Source organism: Xyrauchen texanus, chromosome 12, assembly GCF_025860055.1.
Source record: "Xyrauchen texanus isolate HMW12.3.18 chromosome 12, RBS_HiC_50CHRs, whole genome shotgun sequence".
NCBI classification, from domain to species: Eukaryota; Metazoa; Chordata; class Actinopteri; order Cypriniformes; family Catostomidae; genus Xyrauchen; species Xyrauchen texanus.
The window spans coordinates 48247097-48268521 of record NC_068287.1 but is presented as its reverse complement, the minus strand read 5'-3'; the positions used below and the strand labels follow the sequence as shown (position 1 = coordinate 48268521).

The 21425-nt window shown below is 38.5% G+C and overlaps 1 protein-coding gene across 2 annotated transcripts in view; it reads right to left on the bottom strand.

Annotated features, from left to right (window-relative positions):
- Positions 1-21425, bottom strand: part of LOC127652415 (NACHT, LRR and PYD domains-containing protein 3-like) — a 148876-nt gene that overhangs the window by 20481 nt on the left and 106970 nt on the right. The window contains exons 1-4 of one of the 2 annotated variants that reach the window (XM_052138537.1): positions 15312-15460; positions 14996-15076; positions 14424-14531; positions 11807-13741 (exon numbers count right to left, since the gene is read on the bottom strand). In XM_052138537.1, coding sequence (XP_051994497.1) covers positions 11807-13741; positions 14424-14531; positions 14996-15069 — 2117 coding nt within the window. In that variant the 5' untranslated portion in view covers positions 15070-15076; positions 15312-15460. Of the gene's footprint in view, positions 1-11806; positions 13742-14423; positions 14532-14995; positions 15077-15311; positions 15461-21425 lie in introns of those variants that run through there. The other variant, XM_052138539.1, reaches the window with a different exon arrangement.

Here is a 21425-nt window from a genome sequence, read left to right as displayed (position 1 = left end):
TGGGCCAAAACAGCAGAAGACCACAACAGGATCCACTTCTGTCAGCCAAGAACAGAAAGTTGAGGCTGCAGTGGGCACATGATCACCAAAACTGGACAGTTGAAACTGGAAAAGCATAGCCTGGTCTGATGAATCTCCAATTCTACTCAGAAAATCTAGGTCAAATCTGGAATCTAGGTCAGAATTTGGTGCCAAAAGCATGAATCCATGTACCCAACCTGCCTTGTGTCAGTTTTCTGCTGATGTAGGCCATTCCCCTCAGGGTTCGATGTGTTGAGCATTCAGAGATGCTGTTCTGCTCACTAAAATTGTACAGAGCAGTTATCTGAGTTACCATAGACTTTGTCAGTTCAAACCAGTCTGACCAATCTCTAATGACCTCTGTCATCAACAAGGTGTTTCCATCTGCAAACCTGCCCCTCACTGGATGTTTTTTGTTTTTGGCACTATTCTGAGTAAATTCTGTAGACTGTTGACCGTGAAAATCCCCAAAATACTCAAACTAGCCCTTCTGCCACCAACAATCATGCCACTGTCCAAATCACTGAGATCACATTTTCCCCCATTCTGATGGTTGATGTGAACATTAACTGGAGCTCCTGGCCTGTATCAGCATGATTTTATGCACTGCTGCCACATGATTAGCTGATTTGATAACCGCATGAATAAGTAGGTTAACCTTTTAAACTGTGTTCTCATTAACATGACGTTTCAGAACACAACTTTCTGCAAAACTCTGAAATATGTGTTCTTAAGTGCATGTAATTTGAGTCTATAATGTAGTAATAATCCTGCAAGTTCATATTGTGATTTCAATCTTAACTCAGTCTATAATGCTGCATGAACGGATGTCATGTGCGTGTCTCAGAGGTCAACATCTGTAGATTTTAAAGAGTGTTGAATGGTTTTCTCTCAACATGTACTTACTGCCAGTGCAGCTTTTACAACTGTCACGCTAGTTTTTCCACATTAAAGTGAAAATGAGAATGAATACAAATATTTAATGTTCTTGGTTGTGCCAACCGCTCTTCATTGTGTGGCTAGTATTATTTCTGGATTGAGCAATTCAATTAACAGAGTTTTTACAGAGAGTGGTCTCCCAAAATAGTCTACATGTATTAAAAGAGCTTCAAATGTTTATACAATTTTAAATATCCCAAAATCCTTAAAACAAGATACATTTACTGGAGAAGCAGCATATAAGATATTTAAACTTGCTTTTAGAGCAAATATCTTGAATATGAGTTTATTTCTTTCTTTACTGCACTGGCAGAAGTATGAACAAGTGAAAAAATACACTTTTATTTAAGATATATTCTCTTAAAGCAAGTCTAAATATCTTACATGTTGCTTCTCAAGTAAAGTATCTTATTTTAAGGATTTTTAGACAATGTTAAATGGAAAACAAGACAAATACTTGATAACAATGGGATTTTTTGCCGTGAATGATTTTATGATGATAGATGATTTTGTCCTCTTTATTGTTAGTAAGCACGTTTAATACAACCTTTTAAGTTTGGCACAAGCTGAATAGTCAGTTAAGAGATCATGATTAATCATTGGAATAAATTGCCGAATAATCGTTCTAATAATCGTTAGTTGCAGCCCATAAATAGAGAATGGAATAGGGAACTCCCACAGCAGAGCTAATGAGACATGCTGTGGGTAAGTGGCACATTTTGAGTGGTCTGGAGAATTATCAGTTAAAAGTATTTAAAACACATAAATAACTGCTCTATTGTGAATCTTGTAATGAACATGTTGGGGATCTGTTGACGTGTGTTGGCGTCGAATGTGTTCTTTTATATCGAGTTATTCTGACTTTGTTTCATGAGGCTTGATCGTAATTCCTCCGTGTATTATCTTGTTTCATGTAGGACTGATTCATTCTCTGTGCCACGAAACCCTTATTTAATTTTTTTTTCTCCATTATGCAGTGAGTCACACGCAGTACATACACCACCCGGGCAAGACCGTCACACTAGCATTTGTTAAATCTGTGAATGTTCTGTTCAGTCAGACTTCTTTAATAACACACAGAGACCCAATCTGATTTAGTAATTAGGAGACTCTCACTCTCACCCCAGTGGTTAAGATGGGTATGAGAGCTGAACATACCTGGATTTAAAATTCTGAATCACATGAAATAATCTTTACTCCAGTCTCTCTTTAGCCCCATCAGTATTGCATAGGAATGAATCAGACTCATCCCACTTAAGGGGCGTGTCTTCATGGGGGCACCTATGGACTCATCTATGTGCTCATTTTAATTCAGTCGTATATAATTGAGAAGATCAAGATCTCTTGAGATGAGACAGGCCAATTCAACATGTTAACATGGAGACATTGTGTGTTTAAAACTAGCTTCTTTTCATGCAAGGTTATTTTTATGTTAGATAATAGTTTAATATTCAGGCATTTGTGCCTCTAATGCTTTAAAAAACAAAAGAACATCATATTCACTGAATGCACCATTGATGTTTTGGTTAGAGGTCTGCACGGGCCTCAAGTTGAAGCCCAAACCAGACCCGTCTCTGAGACTGTGTGACCTGACCATAACTGAACAGTGTTGTAAGGCGGGGTGCCAATGTGTTTGCATTCAAAGGCAAAGAGCAAATGTATGATCTTTGAGAAAATCAACAAATGAACTTTCTCACAATTAGCAACTCTTCCTGAGGCATCACACCCCACTGAGCGAAGACTGTAAAATCACACCTCGTTGTTGCCCTTCCACATCTGTCCCATTCTCTCCCCTCTCCTCATCATCCATTCCCCTCCAGCCCAGAATCACCTCAAACTCACCTAAGGTCTGTATGTAACAAAAGACCATATCTGATGTATACAAATAATGTAACTTGTGTAACATGTTTGGTATCATTTAAAATGTCTCGGTGCGTCTGGTATAGTGTTTTGTCCCCAGGTTTATAAAACTTAATGACAACAAAGTTATAAGGTCTTTGCCAAATACTGAACAAATACCATTTGGTACACAATGTGTATTCTCTCTGGATATTTAAGGAAAGCTGTCCCAGAGCTCAAGGTTCTCTGTAGCCAGATGATCCCACACCTCAATGTGTGTTACTGTAATAATTGGAATCTGCATTCAGATTTCCCATGCTTTGCAATTACATGTACTTTTCTCAACTGTCAGGTATGTTCTTTGACTTGTTTCTTTAACTTGTGTTTTAAATCCTACCTACTTTTTGATTTATTCTGCATTCCTCTGAAATCATTTATATCAATACTGGGTCTTTAAAATAGGAGAAACCGCTCTGGAGGAACCAAGCAGGAGAATCCCATTTTAAGAATCATTTCTATCATAACTGAAGCTTTAATGTAGGAGGAAGCCACTTAAAGACAATCAGTTTGAATCTCATTAGAAACTGATCAAAAGGTAAATGAATAGAAGAGGATTCAGAGTAATCAATAACTTAAATGATTAAAATAAAAGAATAATCAGAAAGAATTTAGAGCTTTAATCTAAATCAGAGGTCAACTTAAAATTGGAGTCAGATTAATATAAAACTGGAGTCAGATAAAATTAATAATGGGATGAATTTGTAAAGTGCAAATTATTAACAATAATTGCTTTACTTCAGTGCTCAGAAAAGACAGAACAACGCAGAGACCTTCAAGCGGCAAATCTATGTATTTTTAGCAGTTTTGCCTGCCATTTTACAGTGTCGTCAAATGTTAAGCCTGAACCCAACCCGAAATCACTTAGAAATCACTTTGTAAACTACAAAGTTTAAATGCAGGAGTGAATCCCTTAAATTTTCATTCAATGTGTGGAATACAGGAGTTACTCCCGCACTTGTGATGATTGACAAGTGATGACCTTAGCAACGCTGCAGCGTCTCACGCCTGTGAAGAATAAACATGAATGCTACTAGTTTAACCTGTTTTGTGTTCACTGTTATTGAGTGAAGAGATTACCACCAGAGACGTTTTATTATCCTGCAATGTTTAGTCATCAACTGAATTGCCGTGTTTTGTTTAAGTGCGTCTATGCGGCTGTTTTTAAACAGTGCACGCTCTCTCTGGACTCCTACAGATCAAGCACTCAAAGATGAACTGACAACCGTATTTAGCTGCAGTGTGTACGTGGCCTTACTCGCTTTATAATTTCTTCTCAAAGTGAATTTGTTGAAATAGGTAGTGACGTTGCCAAAGTATTGATCTATGTCACAGAGGAAAGTAGTGACAAAAAGACCAGCGTGAATTAGGGCTGCACGATTTGGGGAAAATGTCATATTGCGATTATTGAGGTTAATATTGTGATATAATAAACAAATGGTATCATGAGTCAACTTGCTTGGTTTTCAAGGAAAATGCACAAATAGATACTGATTATGCTGAAATGTGTATTTCTCAACTCATACATACAAACTAGCAACAACAACAACAACTATAAACGCAGTGTTTTCAAATTAACATCATATTTTTACAAAATTAAATAATATCTTTGCATTACTGCAGACTTGTTATTTTCTCAATATTACACCTAAATTAAATAGAATAAATAAGAACATACACATTTTCATGAAAATAAGATTGTCCAAACAAACAGGGACATTTAAGCAGGATGTAACATGTACTTTGTATAAACTCTTTTGAAAAGGAAACTGGATATAAAAGTGTGGTTCACTCAAACCACTAAAACTGTTGTTGTGTTTTAATGACCAACTGGTATATCCAAATCCTCTTTCTAAAAAGTTCTACTTATCTCTGGTACCGCTTGTCCAGTGTGTGGATCATTTTCTGAAATCACACTTTGCTAGCGGTGCGTTATGGAGTCAGTGATTTCTTTATATCTCTGTGAAGACTTGTCATACGGCGTGACACTCACAAACACATCTGTAATTGTGCTTCGTTTTGTTTGGCGTACAGGCTGTTGTTTCAGCGGTCTCTTTACTAATCTGGGCTTTCACCATCATGCATTCATCATACTTTTCTCTGTGCTGTTTGAGGTGCTGATATAAATTTGTCGTGTTTACATTTACATTTATGCATTTGGCAGATGCTTTTATCCAAAGTGACTTACAGTACACTTATTACAGGGACAATCCCCCCGGAGCAACCTGGAGTTAAGTGTCTTACTCAAGGACACAATGGTGGTGACTGTGGGGATCAAACCAGCAACCTTCTGATTACCAGTTCTGTGCTTTAGCCCACTATGCCACCACCCCTCTTGTTGCCATGTGATGTAGCAACTTTAATTTAGCAAATTTTGCTCTCTGCTCAGCGTCAGTTATCTTAATGCCAAAATATCACCATATAACCAGGGTTATTCTGGCTCAAAATGAGGCGGAGGTGGTGCAATACTGATCAAAAGTGACGTTAATAACACGTAAACGTTGGCTTTGCATTAATACACTACTAATGACCTGGCAACTGAATACTAGTGTTAATTTTTCAGATGTTTTTTCATTTAGTCTTAACTAAAAAGACATTTGACAGGATTTTTATCATATTTAAATCAACCTTATCCTATTTTTATTATTTTTAGTCAAGTTCTAGTTGACAAAGTCTGGGCTTTTAATGTAGTTTTAGTCAATGAAAACAGTCATATTTGAGTAACAATTCATATTGACATTTTAGTAACTGAACACTGTAAACATTTTAGCCATAAGAGTATTATTGATAAGCATTTGTCAATCTTGTCTATACAAAACCTATATATACAGGTGAAACTCGAAAAATTAGAATATCGTGCAAAAGTTCATTAATTTCAGTAATTCAACTTAAAAGGTGAAACTAATATATTATATAGACTCATTACAAGCAAAGTAAGATATTTCAAGCCTTTATTTGATATAATTTTGATGATTATGGCTTACAGCTTATGAAAACCCCAAATTCAGAATCTCAGAAAATTAGAATATTACATGAAATCAATAAAAAAAGGATTTTAAATACAGAAATGTCGGCCCTCAGAAAAGTATAATCATGCATATGTACTCAGTACTTGGTTTGGGCCCCTTTTGCATTAATTACTGCCTCAATGCGGCGTGGCATGGATGCTATCAGCCTGTGGCACTGCTGAGGTGTTATGGAAGACCAAGATGCTTCAATAGCGGCCTTCAGCTCTTCTGCATTGTTTGGTCTCATGTCTCTCATCTTTCTCTTGGCAATGCCCCATAGATTCTCTATGGGGTTCAGGTCAGGCGAGTTTGCTGGCCAATCAAGCACAGTAATACCATGGTCATTGAACCAGGTTTTGGTACTTTTGGCAGTGTGGGCAGGTGCCAAGTCCTGCTGGAAAATGAAGTCAGCATCTCCATAAAGCTTGTCTGCTGAAGGAAGCATGAAGTGCTCTACAATGTACCGGTAGACGGCTGCGTTGACACTGGACTTAATAAAGCACAGTGGACCAACACCAGCCGATGACATGGCTCCCCAAACCAACACAGACTGTGGAAACTTCACACTGGACTTCAAGCATCTTGGATTGTGTGCCTCTCCATTCTTCCTCCAGACTCTGGGACCTTGGTTTCCAAAATTTGCTCTCATCAGAAAAGAGGACTTTGGACCACTGAGCAACAGACCAGTTCTTTTTTTCTTTAGCCCAGGTAAGACGTTTGACATTTGAAGCCCATGTCCAGGACCCGTCTGTGTGTGGTGGCTCTTGATGCAGTAACTCCAGCCTCAGTCCACTCCTTGTGAAGCTCCCCCACACATTTGAATGGCCTTTTCCTGACAATCCTCTCCAGGCTACGGTCATCCCTGCTGCTTGTGCACCTTTTTCTTCCACACTTTTCCCTTCCACTTAACTTTCTAGTAATGTGCTTTGATACAGCACTTTGAGAACATCCAACTTCTTTTGCAATTACCTTTTGAGGCTTTCCCTCCTTGTGGAGGGTGTCAATGATGGTTTTCTGCACAACTGTCAGGTCAGCAGTCTTCCCCATGATTGTGAATTCAACTGAACCAGACTGAGAGACCATTTAAAGGCTCAGGAACCCTTTGCAGGTGTTTAGCTGATTAGAGTGTGACACTTTGAGCTACAATACTGAACCTTTTCACAATATTCTAATTTTCTGAGATTCTGAATTTGGGGTTTTCATAAGCTGTAAGCCATAATCATCAAAATTATATCAAATAAAGGCTTGAAATATCTTACTTTGCTTGTAATGAGTCTATATAATATATTAGTTTCACCTTTTAAGTTGAATTACTGAAATTAATGAACTTTTGCACGATATTCTAATTTTTCGAGTTTCACCTGTATATATCTTGAAAGTTCTGCTGAACAAACACTGCAGATCGCAAATGTGATGTCCTTATCAGAAACTTTGAAGAATTTCCACACCGCTGACATGATCGGCCTTTGTTTGGTAGCGCCGTGATAAGGGCTAGATCGATCCAGAGTGAAATCAGAGCACTGCGGGGCGAGGAGGTATATATTTTCGGCTCATATTTTCGGCCGAAAACCGAAAGTGCCATTTTCGGCCGAAAATTTTCTGCGGATGAAATTTCGTTGCATCCCTAGTGTGTACCTATTCATTTACATAATGATTAGAGTATTTATATCCTTTTACAATTGGTTATATTTGACATTTGAGTGGAGATTAGTTGATCGGATTTAAACAGAAATGAGACAATAGTAACTAATGCATCCTGTACTGTATGCTTAGATTGTTTTTTTTTTAGAGAGAGATCATCTGAACCTGACCCTGGCGGTCAGTGGCGAGCCAAACCCAGAGGTCGACAGTGAATGGACCAAGAGCCTGGTGTGGCCAGCCGTGGCATCTTTGGAGCCATCATTTGAGAAACGGATAAGATCACACGTAAACCTACCCGGGTAGTGAGAAGAACATACATACTTCAAGAAACACACACACACACCAAGGACTTTCATAGACTCAAAAGGAAGCAACTTTAATTTCTTTAACTCTGTTTGGAAAAGTTTCACAAAGAGACACTTTTGTTTGGAGTTATTTATTTTGGATCCCTTTATGGTGCACCTGTGCCCTCAGAAAGCCGGCTTAGGTAGGCAGGGAATGTGAATAACTGTTTTATAATTTTGTATAATATATTTTTCAAACGTACCGGTTTTGTGTTGTCTGTTCTCTGCTGACCGTTTACTACTTCAGGCTCCGCAGTCGTTTCTAATAGTTTCTGGGAGTTTCTGATATTGGCCCAGTTTTACTTTATAGCTAATCAAATTAGTTATCAGTTACACTTACCTAGAAACACGGGTTACAGTTCTTTCCTTGCTTTCACATTTATACCAGGATTATGGTCCGGCTCACACAGATTTATCTCTTGGTGTAAAAGTATGAAACTAGACTTGAATGTCTCAAAGACTAAAGAGATGGATATCAATGTTAGTAAGAAAACACTTTAACTTCAACCTGTGATTATTAATGGTACACAGGTGAATGTAGTAGAGGAATACAAGTATTTAGGGACAGTTTTTGATAACATGTTGAAGTTTGATAAAAAATGCTGATGCCATTATTGCTCCGGGGGGATTGTCCCTGTAATAAGGGATTTGGATAAAAGCGTCTGTCAAATGCATAAATGTAAAAACCACAAACTATGAGAGGGCATCTAACTGGTGAAATTGGTTGACCAGGATATTCTTTCAGTTTTAGGTGAAGCTAGTTAAGCTAGCACTAGCATCCCATGCTGGGGGTAAAACAAAACCTTTTATATTTAGAATCCATTGAGCAAGCTGATCATGTTTTCAATTACCTTTTGAGGCTTTCCCTCCTTGTGGAGGGTGTCAATGATGGTTTTCTGCACAACTGTCAGGTCAGCAGTCTTCCCCATGATTGTGAATTCAACTGAACCAGACTGAGAGACCATTTAAAGGCTCAGGAACCCTTTGCAGGTGTTTAGCTGATTAGAGTGTGACACTTTGAGCTACAATACTGAACCTTTTCACAATATTCTAATTTTCTGAGATTCTGAATTTGGGGTTTTCATAAGCTGTAAGCCATAATCATCAAAATTATATCAAATAAAGGCTTGAAATATCTTACTTTGCTTGTAATGAGTCTATATAATATATTAGTTTCACCTTTTAAGTTGAATTACTGAAATTAATGAACTTTTGCACGATATTCTAATTTTTCGAGTTTCACCTGTAAATATATATACACACATTTTATTGTTGTTGTCATTTTAGTGTTATTTTTCACATAAGATTGATGTTATGATGATCTCATGATGATGACGTTGTGAGCTACAGACAGCGGGGGTGAGACGAGCGTCTCCGTGTTAAGCTGCGTACACACTGCCAGCAACATCGCGCGAGACAGCGACACCATCCCATTAATTTTCAATGAGAGCACAGCGACTTCCATTGGCGACCAGATGTGGGCGTGTCCAGCGACGCGAAAAAGTTGAGACAAGTTTAACTTTATTCAAATGAAGAGCGACTTACGGAAGTGACCGCCAATAGGAGAGAAGACGGTAGAACTCATGTTATCCTTCTCTCAGCTCCTGCATTAATGGGAAAATCAGGGGACCCACTCTCTGCAGCAGCTCATCTAACTGGGTCCTGTCAAGCCTAAAGTACAGCTGGAACCAGACTTTCTTGCTGTTAGCAATTTTCCAGTGCTCTATGATATGGATATAGCATATCCAGCCGCAGCTCTTGCACCAGCCAGTGGTACTCGCCGTGCTGACTCTGAGATTGAATGGTTTTGTGGACCCAGACAGACCGGCGTTTGTGTTCGCCGCAGATAAACAGCCGCTATGGCAAAGAACACGCCTTGTTTCTCGTTCATCTTTGATATAAAGCAGTTTATGCACTGATTACATTTATATTTAGTATTTTCCCTCTAGAATGTTTGTTTTTAAAAGCGATTTGCTGTCAACAGCAATGGAATGGTATCCGTGAATGTCATTTATAAACGTTACAAGGCAACCAGTTGTGGGTCGGCATACTAGCAACTTCACCACCAGCCACTGGCGACCTGCAGTGACAAAGTCGCTGGCAGTGTGAACGTAGCTTTAGCGTGCACATCAGCCGGTGGAACTTTAAATCTCTCCCGGTCTTGATGCCCGCTCAGATTGGGTCTCTTCTGTGACTGATTGAAGAGGCTCTGACCGCACAGAGAATGACAGATTTGGAGTTTGTGTTTATTTACATGTCACCAGACGCGGCGTCAGCCGATTTTGAGTGTAGCCCCGAATGTATTTTGAAAAGTTGACTGACAAATATGAAACTGGACAATAGCCTATGTAAACCCCTGTAATCATGAGTTGCCTTATTTCATTGTGTTTTGGTGTTGCACATACTGCATACAGCCTGTAAAAATAGACATGGGTCTTAAAAATAATCTAGCCTATAGAATACGTTTCTTTGCTGTCGGTAGGCTATGGGCGACTCCGTTTCTTCCTCTCTGTTGAATATGCAGCAGGTAGGGGAGGAGCTAGCACAGTCGTTGACATCAACTAACGTTTCTTAGTGGCGAGTTAACAGCAGTTAGCAGGAAAGACAGCAAAAATGAGGCTTTGGGGATTTTTCCAAAAGAAGTCAGTGGGTAAGAATTCAAATTTGTTTTGGTCCTTAAAGTCTAAAGATCATCATTTGTCTGGCTTTCACCCACAGTAGGCTAGTTATTACCATAGGCTACGTTAGCACTTGGACCAGCATGCTTCTCATCGCATTTGAAGATAAACACCTTGCTATTGTTCATGCTGTAGGTAACCAGGAACATTAGTTTTATCCCACTGCACTGAATACATTCCTTGTTTATCAGGTGTTGTTTTCTCTAAGGATAACCAATAAGCATTAGCATAAATTGTATGTGTGACTTGTTTTGTGATATTAGTTTGTAGGAAATATACACTTTGATTTGATTAAATGGTTTTGTAGAGTGTAGCAAAGATGAGCTACAGACTGAGGAGAAGCAGCTGTGCCAGAATCAGGCATGGAAACTGGTAACAATTAATCAGTCACTTTACTTTAGAGAAAGTTAAAAGTGAAACATTGTTTATCTCAATGATCCTAATGAAAGGATTTTGACAGATGAATTATTCTCATAGAGATGATGAGAATTATATACAGTTCGATGCCATAGTGTGTTAATGAACTTAGACTAAAGTCATTCATGTATTGCTTTAACTTAGGATCTTATACATCATTTTGACTATTTATGTCAAAAAATATAAATTATTTATATTCAATATTTTTTTTACCTCACTTTACTCACTATAATATAACTCTTTTGTGATGACTTTATGTTAATGTACATGAAAATTCAAGAATCATGATAGATATTAGGGCAATCCCACTGATCTGCTCTTCCCAATACATTTACTTCAATGGTATTGGTCCACAATTTGACATATGTAGCACTTGATGAATTAGTTGTTTGAAGCTGATTTGCAATAAGTTATGTGCTGTATCTGTTCTTTTGCATCACAGATGATTCAGGGAGGAGAGAGGATGAGTTAGTCGAGGACAGTATTGGGTGAAATATTTAGGAACTGTAGAAACAGGCCCAGCAAGAGCAAAACTCAAAGAATACCCTCTCACCAGCTCTGGACTACAGAGTTCAAAAATGACCTGAACCCCACCTGATACCTGACAGTTTGCAGACCTCTAGTCTTTGTGGTTAAGAACAAACAGAGCATCAGATTTGTAGCGTACAGAGTCTGAACATTCACTTCAGACAGACAGAAGAACAGATTGATGATCTGTCAGCTGAGCTAGTTTCATCTTCATCATGATGTATTTTGATCTTGTATGCAGCACAGGTACACATAGAGCATCAGCACTGTATCATGTCACAGTCAACTGCAGGTAATCTCATTATCTTGTGTGATGACATTAATGAATACTCACAGAGCTTTTCTGCAGTTCATCACAGCTGGTATCAGTCGTCTTCTGCCCTCATCTGATGTGTTGTATTTCTTCAGATCAAACTCATCCATCACCTCCTCTGATATCTGAAGCATGTAGGCGATCGCTGAACATTGAGCAGGAGAGAGTTTCTCCTCTGAGTGTTTGTCTGATTTCACAAACTCCTGAATCTCTCTGGACAGAGTCTGATCGTTCATCTCCAGCAGACACAGGAACAGATTGATGGATCTGTCAGCTGAGAGAGGTTTATAGTTATTACTGACCCGACTGATGGATCTGTCATCATCATCATCACCACTGAACCGTCTGATGGATCTGTCAGCTGAGAGATATTCACCACGCTTGATTGTGTCTTTAATGTACTTTGTGATTTCTCTGATCTTCTTTGAACTGTTCTGTGTGTGTGTCAGTAGATCCTGGAAGAGTCTCTGATTGGACTCCAGTGAGATGCCCAGCAGGAATCGCAGGAATAGATCCAGATGTCCATTTGCACTCTGAAGGGCTCTATTAACTGCTGCTGTTAGTAGATTATACAGACAGTTTCCTCTAATGTTTGATTCATATCTATAATCCAGAAACATCTGCAGTGGTTCACTGTTCTTCTTCTTTAAATGTGAGTAAAACACAAAGAAAGCAGCCAGAAACTCCTGAAAGCTCAGATGAATGAAGCTGTAGACTTTCCTCTGATGAATCACAGATTCCTCCTTAAAGATCTCAGTGCAGATCCCAGAATACACTGAGGCGTCAGTGACATCTATGCCGCTCTCTTTCAGGTCCTCCTCATAGAACATGACATTGCCCTTCATCAGCTGTTTGAAAGCCAGTTCAGCAAGTTTCACAACCACTTCTCTGTTGGACTGCAGGAGTTTCTCATCATACTTCTGATTCCTCACATTGATCTGAATGAGCAGGAAGTGGATGTACATTTCAGTCAGAGTTTGAGGGATTTCTGCACTGTCGTCTTGTTTCAGGATGTTTTGAAGCACAGTGGATGAGATCCAGCAGAAGACTGGTATGTGGCACATGATGTGGAGGCTTCTTGCTCTTCTAATGTGTGAAATGATTCTGCTGGCTTGATGCTCATCACTGATTCTCTTCCTGAAATATTCCTCCTTCTGAGGGTCATTGAATCCCTGAATCTCTGTCACACGCTTGATGTATTTGGAGGGGATCTGATTGGCTGCTGCTGGTCTGGAGGTGATCCAGATGAGAGCAGAGGGAAGCAGATCTCCTTTGATGAGGTCTGACATCAACACACCCACTGATGAAGTCTCAGTCACATCAGGAACTTTCTCAATGTCTGAAAACTCCAGTTTAATTCTGCTTTCATCCAGACCATCAAAGATGAACACAAGTTTACACTCATCATAAATCTTTGAGTCCAGATCGTGAAGTTCAGGATGAAAGTCCAGCAGAAGTTTGTGAAGACTGTACTGCTCATCTTTAATCAAGTTCAGCTCTCGAAATGGAAGCACAAACATGAAATCTACATCCCGATTGGCCTTTCCCTCGGCCCAGTCCACAATGAACTTCTGCACAGAGACTGTTTTTCCAATTCCAGCGATGCCTTTAGTGAGAACAGTCTTTATTTGCTCTGTTCTCTTCTCCTCACATCCTGCTTCAGGTTTAAAGATGTCATTGCAGTAGATTGGAGTTTCTTGATGGTGTTGAGTTCTGGGTGTTTTCTCCATGTGTAAAACCTCATGTTCTTCATTCACCCCTTCACTCTCTCCCTCTATGATGTAGAGCTGTGTGTAAATCCTGTTCAGGAGCGTTTGATTCTCGTGTAGTTTGATTCCCTCAAATAAGCTCTCATACTTGTTCTTCATGCTGGTTTTGTGTTTGTCTTTGACTGTCTGAAGAACATCATCTACTGGTGGATGAGAATCCTGCTGCAGGTCTCCAGTCACATCATCTCTATTCACACGGCAGAAAACAAGGAGAAAAGAAACTGATGAAAGAAGAACATCAAATATCTTCAAACACAAGATGAAGATTTCTCATTTAAATCCACAGAAGTGTAATTGACTCATTTCAGATTCAACATGTCTGTAGCTGTTGTCATGGTCATCTCACAGAAAGAAAAACAGCAGGTCTGAAATGTGCACAAATATTTGACCAATTTGCTCCATTTCTGTAAGGAATAATTGATGACGGACCGTTTATTTATTGAAAATAACAAACATCGAAAGTTTCTCGTGGTTTTATGATTTTTTCTGGACTGATTTCATCACTGTATTATAAAAAGTCTGAGATGATCTTGTGTGTTTTTAGATCAGGTCGAGCTATTCCTTTAACACAATCCTTCATGAATTTCTAGTGTTATTGCTTTTGACTCATGTTATGTTATAAAACTGACACATGTAATGACACCTGACCTCACTGGTGTACGGTCATGATGTGTGTGCATTACACAGTGATTGTAAACAAATGTACATATCACATGTATATATGCATGACAGTGACATATAATCAGTATTGATCCATTTGATAACATTTCTTTTAACTGTTGTGTTATTTTTTACACTGGATTCTTTCTAATCGCCCCTCAGACTGTGATGTACATGTTCATACTGTCAGTCAACATGAGAGTCCTCACCTCACATCAGCACAAGGAGCTCCTGAACTGAAGTTATATGGACGACCCATTGACCCGTCACTCTTCATGGACACACAGCTGGATTCAGGAGATTCTCCATGAATGACACTAAAACAGCAAATAATCAGAGTTTAGTTTATGTGATTTATCAGTTATCTTGATGTAGTGACACAAGGGGTTCTTTAAATCTAACATGAGGCTTCTGAAATACACCTTGAACATTTATGGAAGAAATCCATAATCGCTGTTACAGTGAGTACCCTGTGTTTTTAATTATTATTGTTGTTTGCCTCCCCCTGTTCCCTCCCAGATTCAGGAAGGTGGGGATGACCTGCCGGCAGATGCAGTTTCATCTTCTACATTCAACTGACTGTACAAGTTTTTCCAGTTCTGTCTGTGATGAATCAAACCGTCTCACTGTCATCTTACTGTAGATCTCACTTTACCCTAAAGCTGTTTTCACATGTTTCTGCTTGAGATAATCCAGTCGGAGTGTTTTTATACTGTAGTGTTGTGCAGCATATCAGAAATATCTATCAGTGTATTTTATTAAACCATTGAAATCCTCTGACCTCTTGACCTCCCCTGTGTCTGTCTGTCCACTGAGATCCTTTGTGGAGTCCATGACATCATCTGAACAGTCCATTGAACACCTGTCAACAAACGGGACATCATCTATATTCAGGCCAATCAAATCAGTAACATTTCAGTGCCAAAGAAACACATACTGACAATTCAGATAAAAGAGCAAAAGTCTCAGTATCTGTTTGTTCTGCTGTGAATAATACTTACATATCTGTTAGATGTCTTACTGTAGCTGATAGTGTGAAAGGTTTATTATTGTTGTCTTGTGAGTTTTGGTTTGTTTAGCAGCAGTTCAGTACTCACCTGTCAAGAGCTGTTGATGTTCACTTCCTGTTTACTGACTAGAATATCACCTACAAAATACTTCATCAATTGATTTATAGTTTCAGACAATTCAGTGCAGCACAAACTGTCGAACTTTTTCTATTTTTCTCTCATCTTGTAATTTCCTGCTCGAGTCATAAAATGTCTGCTGATTTAATAGTTTCACATTCACCTGTCACCTGAGGAGGAGGAGGAGTCTGAAAACAGACAAACAACATTTAAAGCTGCAGCAGAGGTCTGTAACATGAAGGTCTCTGAACGAACTCAAGAGTTTCAGATTGACAAATTCAATCCAATCAGGTTTAATTGGTATCATGATGCAGCTCTTCAACTTTCTCTTCGATTCTGACTATAAGATTAGATTTTTTTAATTATTATTATTATGTATATATTTTTTAAATGCTTTATTTGAACATTCAGTTTACAGTGTGGTACAACAGAATTACTACACAACAATAAATATTAAGAATAACAGCAATATAAGAATAATTAAGGAAACTACTTTACCAACACCATAAATCAAAACAGAAACAAAACTAAAAAGTAACTAAAATAATAAACAAGAAAAGATAGAAAGAGGGCATTACTTAAATTAAAAGAGAATTACACATTAATTAAAGTGCTGCAATGAACTACTGTGCGCAAGTGTCAATAATGCACGTGAGGATTTAAAAAGTGCGCGAGTTCTTCCTCTTTCCTCGTGTGGCTTTAATCTATCGCGCGTGCGATAAAGATATTTCTTTGACTTTGTGAGGAAAAAGCTTTTTTGCATGGACCATATATTTTCCAATTTAAATGATCAGAGAGTCCTAAATGAGACTACAGGAGGGGCAGAGACAATGTTCTCAAGGAATAGAGCTCTTACTTTATGATTTCTTCCTTTTTTCTCAGTGAAATATATCTCACCAATAGGTGTGCTTACAGGTTCAGGAGAGGGTAATGAACCTAAAGCGAGAGGATTATTTTTGAAAATTATGTGTAAGACAGATGGAATAGCATCCATAATGTAGAAAATGCTTTAGGAGTTACTGGTATATTATATTCTGAAAGAAATTCAGTATACCTAAAAAACAGACCTTCGTTATTAAAGATCTGTCTAACACGAAATATTCCATTACTGACCCAGTAATTATAGAACAAAGATTTATTCTTAAATAAAATGTTCCTATTGTTCCATATGTAACACCAATGAGGAGAAAAGTAACTCTTGTAAATGAGAGTCCATGCCAAAATAACTTGTTGATGAAAGAAATTTTGACAGGGAGTTTTTGAATATCATAATTACATAAAAGAACAAACTTGGTGTATTACTAAAAGCTAATAATAAACAGAAATCTAAAAATAATTGCTAAAAGAAACTAAAATAAAATAATTAAATTCAAGGTTTGTGAAATTAAAACTTCATGTGATGTTTAAAATTGTATATGTTCTCATGTTGCAGTATGAAACGAATGTATGTAGTTTAAGTGTGTGTATCCCTTTAAGAGAAATACGGAAAGAGATTTACAGTTGACCAATAGGAGTGATGATTGAGCAGAGGAAGATGGGGGAGTAGAAGAGACTGGAGCACAGAAAGATCGGCGGAGAAAATAGTGATTATAAAACACGTGAAATTGTGATCTAAACTAGGCAATACATCTAGAAACAGAGTGATTACATTTGTTTTGAGTTATTTGTGATACAGAAGTTTTTAGTTGTTTTTGTTGAGTTTTCTAACTGTGAAGACGATGACGCAACGAACTGCATATCACCGCATGAAGACTACATGGAATCAAGATGGCGAGCCACCAACCGAATCTTGAGTATCGCTGACTTTCCGTAGCATTCCTTACATTATCTTTCCTCTGGACAGAGGCAGGAAATCCACCAAGATGATGGAGTGAGTTGAAGCTGAGTTCATTTAACAAACAATAATTTTTTTCATCTGTTGATTTGTTTCTTCATGATGGTAAGACTGAAATAATGCCTTCTAAAGCTTCACAAGGACGTGGAAAATAGTTCCCTTTACAAAAAGCTTCACTATGATGCTGCGCTTTTGCTAAGCGCTTTGGGAACACGTCTCAGTGTGACCAGCTGTGAATATGTTTGCAACACGTCAATGAACATTGACTGGAATTTATAGCCTCTGCCGATGTAATCATTGGACGCCAGGCACGTGCAGAGGGGGGGTGTTGGGTGCTTGAGCACCTGCCCCTTTGCCCCTTGGTGCCCAAAGTGCCCTTTTGTCAAAGAAAAAATTCCTCAAATTTTTTTTATTTATTAAAGGCCCTTTTGTGAATGCCTGCCTATGCCAAATCTAAATATTAGTAAAATGTATGATTAATAATTTAGCCTTAAATAAAATTATCCAGATGATGACCTTTCACCTGACGACGACCTCATCCGACCGGGACTATTCCTCACGCCGCACGGCCGCAGCACGTGCATTTTTTAATTACCGGAAGATATCTTCAACACCGCGACCGCGGCAGCTGGTAAGTGGGGATTCATTCCCAGTGAAGTGATTTTGATGTTTATTTACTTATTATTATTATTTTACAAGAACGATGTGAAGAGAGCATGCAGATATGTTGTATATATTGCTGTGTGTAGCCTGTAGAAGTAACGTTACGTTAGCTTGCTGTTTGAGGGAGAAAAGTTTCACTCACTCACAGGCGTCGAGGGGTCTTGTCTTTTTTATGCCTTTTGACTAAATTATTATTATTATTTCAGTATTTATTTTTAAAAAATGTAGAGTGCCTTAAAATAATTATCACAACAACACTGATAAGGCTTATACTGATTTTCTCATTCTCTGAATTATCATTATAAAAATAAAACAATTCAGAACAGGATTAAAATATAATTATATTTTAAATGACAAAAATATTTTCTTTCTACAACAGCAAAGACCACTATTCAGAGATGCTTTAAAGGAGGAGATAATTCCAAATGGGAAATATTGCATGCCTTCCATTGCCTGACAGTCCCAGAGAACTGGAAATCAGCTAGCATTCCAACAGCAGCATTCCAACAGCAGCACTCCAAGCTGTGAAGAAACTGTGGCAGTTCTACAATATTGAAGATGAAGAGTCACAATGCAACTTGAAATCATGATCACAGTATTGTGTACTGTAGACACACAAGCACACACACCTCTGTCTATGTAGATGTTTGTGTCTTACTCTCACCCCTGCCATGGCCACCATCATCCTATCCCCCATTAATGTTTTTTTTTCTCAGATAATTTTACTTTTTGAATCTGGTATCTTATTTCTCTACCTGCAGCTCTTGGTGTGCAGCAGCCTCTGTGAGCATCTCCCTCTTATTTTCTTGGAGCAGTCAGCCTTGGCAGGTCAGTGAGCCAGTTCCAAACACTCTCGGCAATCTTTACATCTTGTCATGGTAACATAACAATTGTTTAATCAGCTAATATATCTCCTATATGTTTGTTGTTTTAATGTCTACAGTCTCTCAGATCAACTCCAGTATTAGCAGCAGCAACAACAACAGCAAAGGCAGCATGCATACTCAAGGAATTTAGTAAGATTTTACCAGAACAGGTATCACATTAATGTAAAAGATCTGTTGTATTTGCTGTAAAATAAAATTGCTGTATTTTTTCTGTTTGCTTTGTTTTTGTTTTTATTATATTAATGGAACTCTTGTATTTTTGTAATTCAGTTTTTGCCATCAAAATAGCCACAAATGCTGACATGGCATTAAATAAAACTATACTCTACTGTACGAAACATGAGCCACGTTGATTTTACTATAACGTTTACTATAGTTTTTACTATAACGGCTGTTCTTAATTATTCTGTATAGGCAGAGAAGGAAAAAGCCATCAGGTTGGTACAACTTAAGACACTTCAGTTTCTAATTATTATGGACAGAAAATATTTTTTTAACTTTTAAACTTAAAATTGTCTTTTCTGTTCTGTTTCTTTTCCAAAACTGCATCACAGCATTTGCTGCCGTAACAATACAGAATCATCCGTATCGATACGCGAATCAGCAAGGAATGTGTCACGATATATTACTGTATTGATATTTTGAGCACCGCGCTATTTAATGCCTTGTTCCATGTGCCCCTTTTATACTTTGAGCACCTGCCCCTCCAAAAGGTCTCTGCACGGCCCTGTTGGACGCACCTGGCGCAGTGGCTATAAATAGATGCGTCACCGGTGCATCATCAGGTATTTCATCTTCAGAGCCATTCTGTGCTGTGTGCTATCACAAACTGTCAAACTTTCTTTCCTCTGTTAGGAGTTAGATTCTGTTAGGCAGTGTGCAGTGAACCTTTTCTCCTTTCTGTTTCCTCTGAAAAGAAAAAGAAAAAATATATATATATCTTTCTGTCGTTTTAAGAAAAAATGACTGAAAATCAAGGCAAACGATGCGTATTTCCCTGTCTCCGCTCTATGACTGAGACGGACACACATCAGTTTTGTTTTGTTTGTTTGGGGGAAGAGCATGCTGCTCTTGCACTGGGGCGGGTGCGTGCATTTCGATCTGCTTTCGGGGGCGAAATGCTTCGCGCTCGCCTCGCCTCTCTTACTTCCGGGAGTCACAGCCCAATCTTTCATCGTGTTTCTCTCGCATGTATCTGGCTGAGGAGCGAGAGACGGGTCCGCCCCTTTCGCTCGCTCTCTCCCCAGATCCAGCTGATCCTTCTTGTGAGCCTGAAGCGCGCCTCGGCATCTCTTCATTTCACGAGGGGGGCGCTGAACCTCTCTACATTCCACAATAATAAAGTTGAGAAATTACTTGAGGTGGTTACTCAGGCTGTGGCCAGACTACAGCTAGACTGGCCACGCGAATAAGAGACCCGCATCCCCCCTGTAGCGAATCAGCTCTATATTCTTCCACCATTATGTAGCGAATCAGCTCTATATTCTTCCACCATTAGGTAGCGAATCAGCTCTATGAAATATTAATAATCAATCATAACTTGTTATAATCAATTATGAATATTTGGATCAGTTAATCGGGTTAACTTGATGTAGCTACATTAACATCACAACCAAATACTCGGTTCATCCCGTGAACACTCAATATTGGTTATTATTAATTAATTAATTAATAGAAAGGTACATTTCGGGGCATGGGAAATGTCTTTCTTACTAAGTATTAAGAGCAAGTAGTCAAAATCTATGATTAGTGACTTTAGATATGAGCTTGAGACACAGACAACTTTACATGTGACATGAACAAGACTTTATTAACTAGACTAAACATTTAAACTACTCTAACATACATATACATACATTCATACAGTTTACCAAGGGAAAGAGGGCTGAAGCAGAATACAGGAAGGCAAGAAGTTATAGCATTGTTTGAAGTTCAGCAGATCAACAGCCTGAGCAAACCATCATATTAGTTCTGACACGCCCTTTTTAGAAAGGGGTTAAGGATACTTAATGTATCAAATAATGAGACTAAGTTTGATACTTGCATGTCCCATTTGAATTAAACTGTCCTGATGCAATTTGTTGAGGCTCCAGTTGATCTTTGATGATGTTGTCTTGATATCTTTGGTGAATGGAAAGACAAGGCCGTACGTAGCCTGGCGCACGCTTGGGAGTCCTTGGGGCCTTCTAGTTTGGCATCATTCAGCGAGAGAGTGAGAGAGCACAAGGCTCAGAGAGAAGCAAGAGATAAGCGACAAGAGAGAGGAGAGAGAGAGAGAGGAAGTGGGCAGCAATTTTATACCCTCAGGAAACAGGTCCCACCTCTCATTGGCTCGACCAATAAGAAGGGTTTGAGTTCTAGGCGGGAATTTGGTTTATTGCTCTTTGTTGTAAAATTGCCCATTGCATGTGCAAGAAAGAAAATAGGAAACATACTTGTAATACTAATATGTTGTTGTTATCGACATATCATGTACACAGTCATTTCAATCTTCAAAATACCAAGTTATAGAGACCAAATATGCCACACATATGATTTTGGTTAATCATAGTATGCAAAGTCTGAAACATTAACCCATTAGTTTGCAAGAAAACATAGATCAAGCACATTTAAGGGAAAATGTGAGATGGCACATTAGATACATGTCAATATTTATCACATGGATATATAGAATATATATATATAGGATTAACAGGGTTC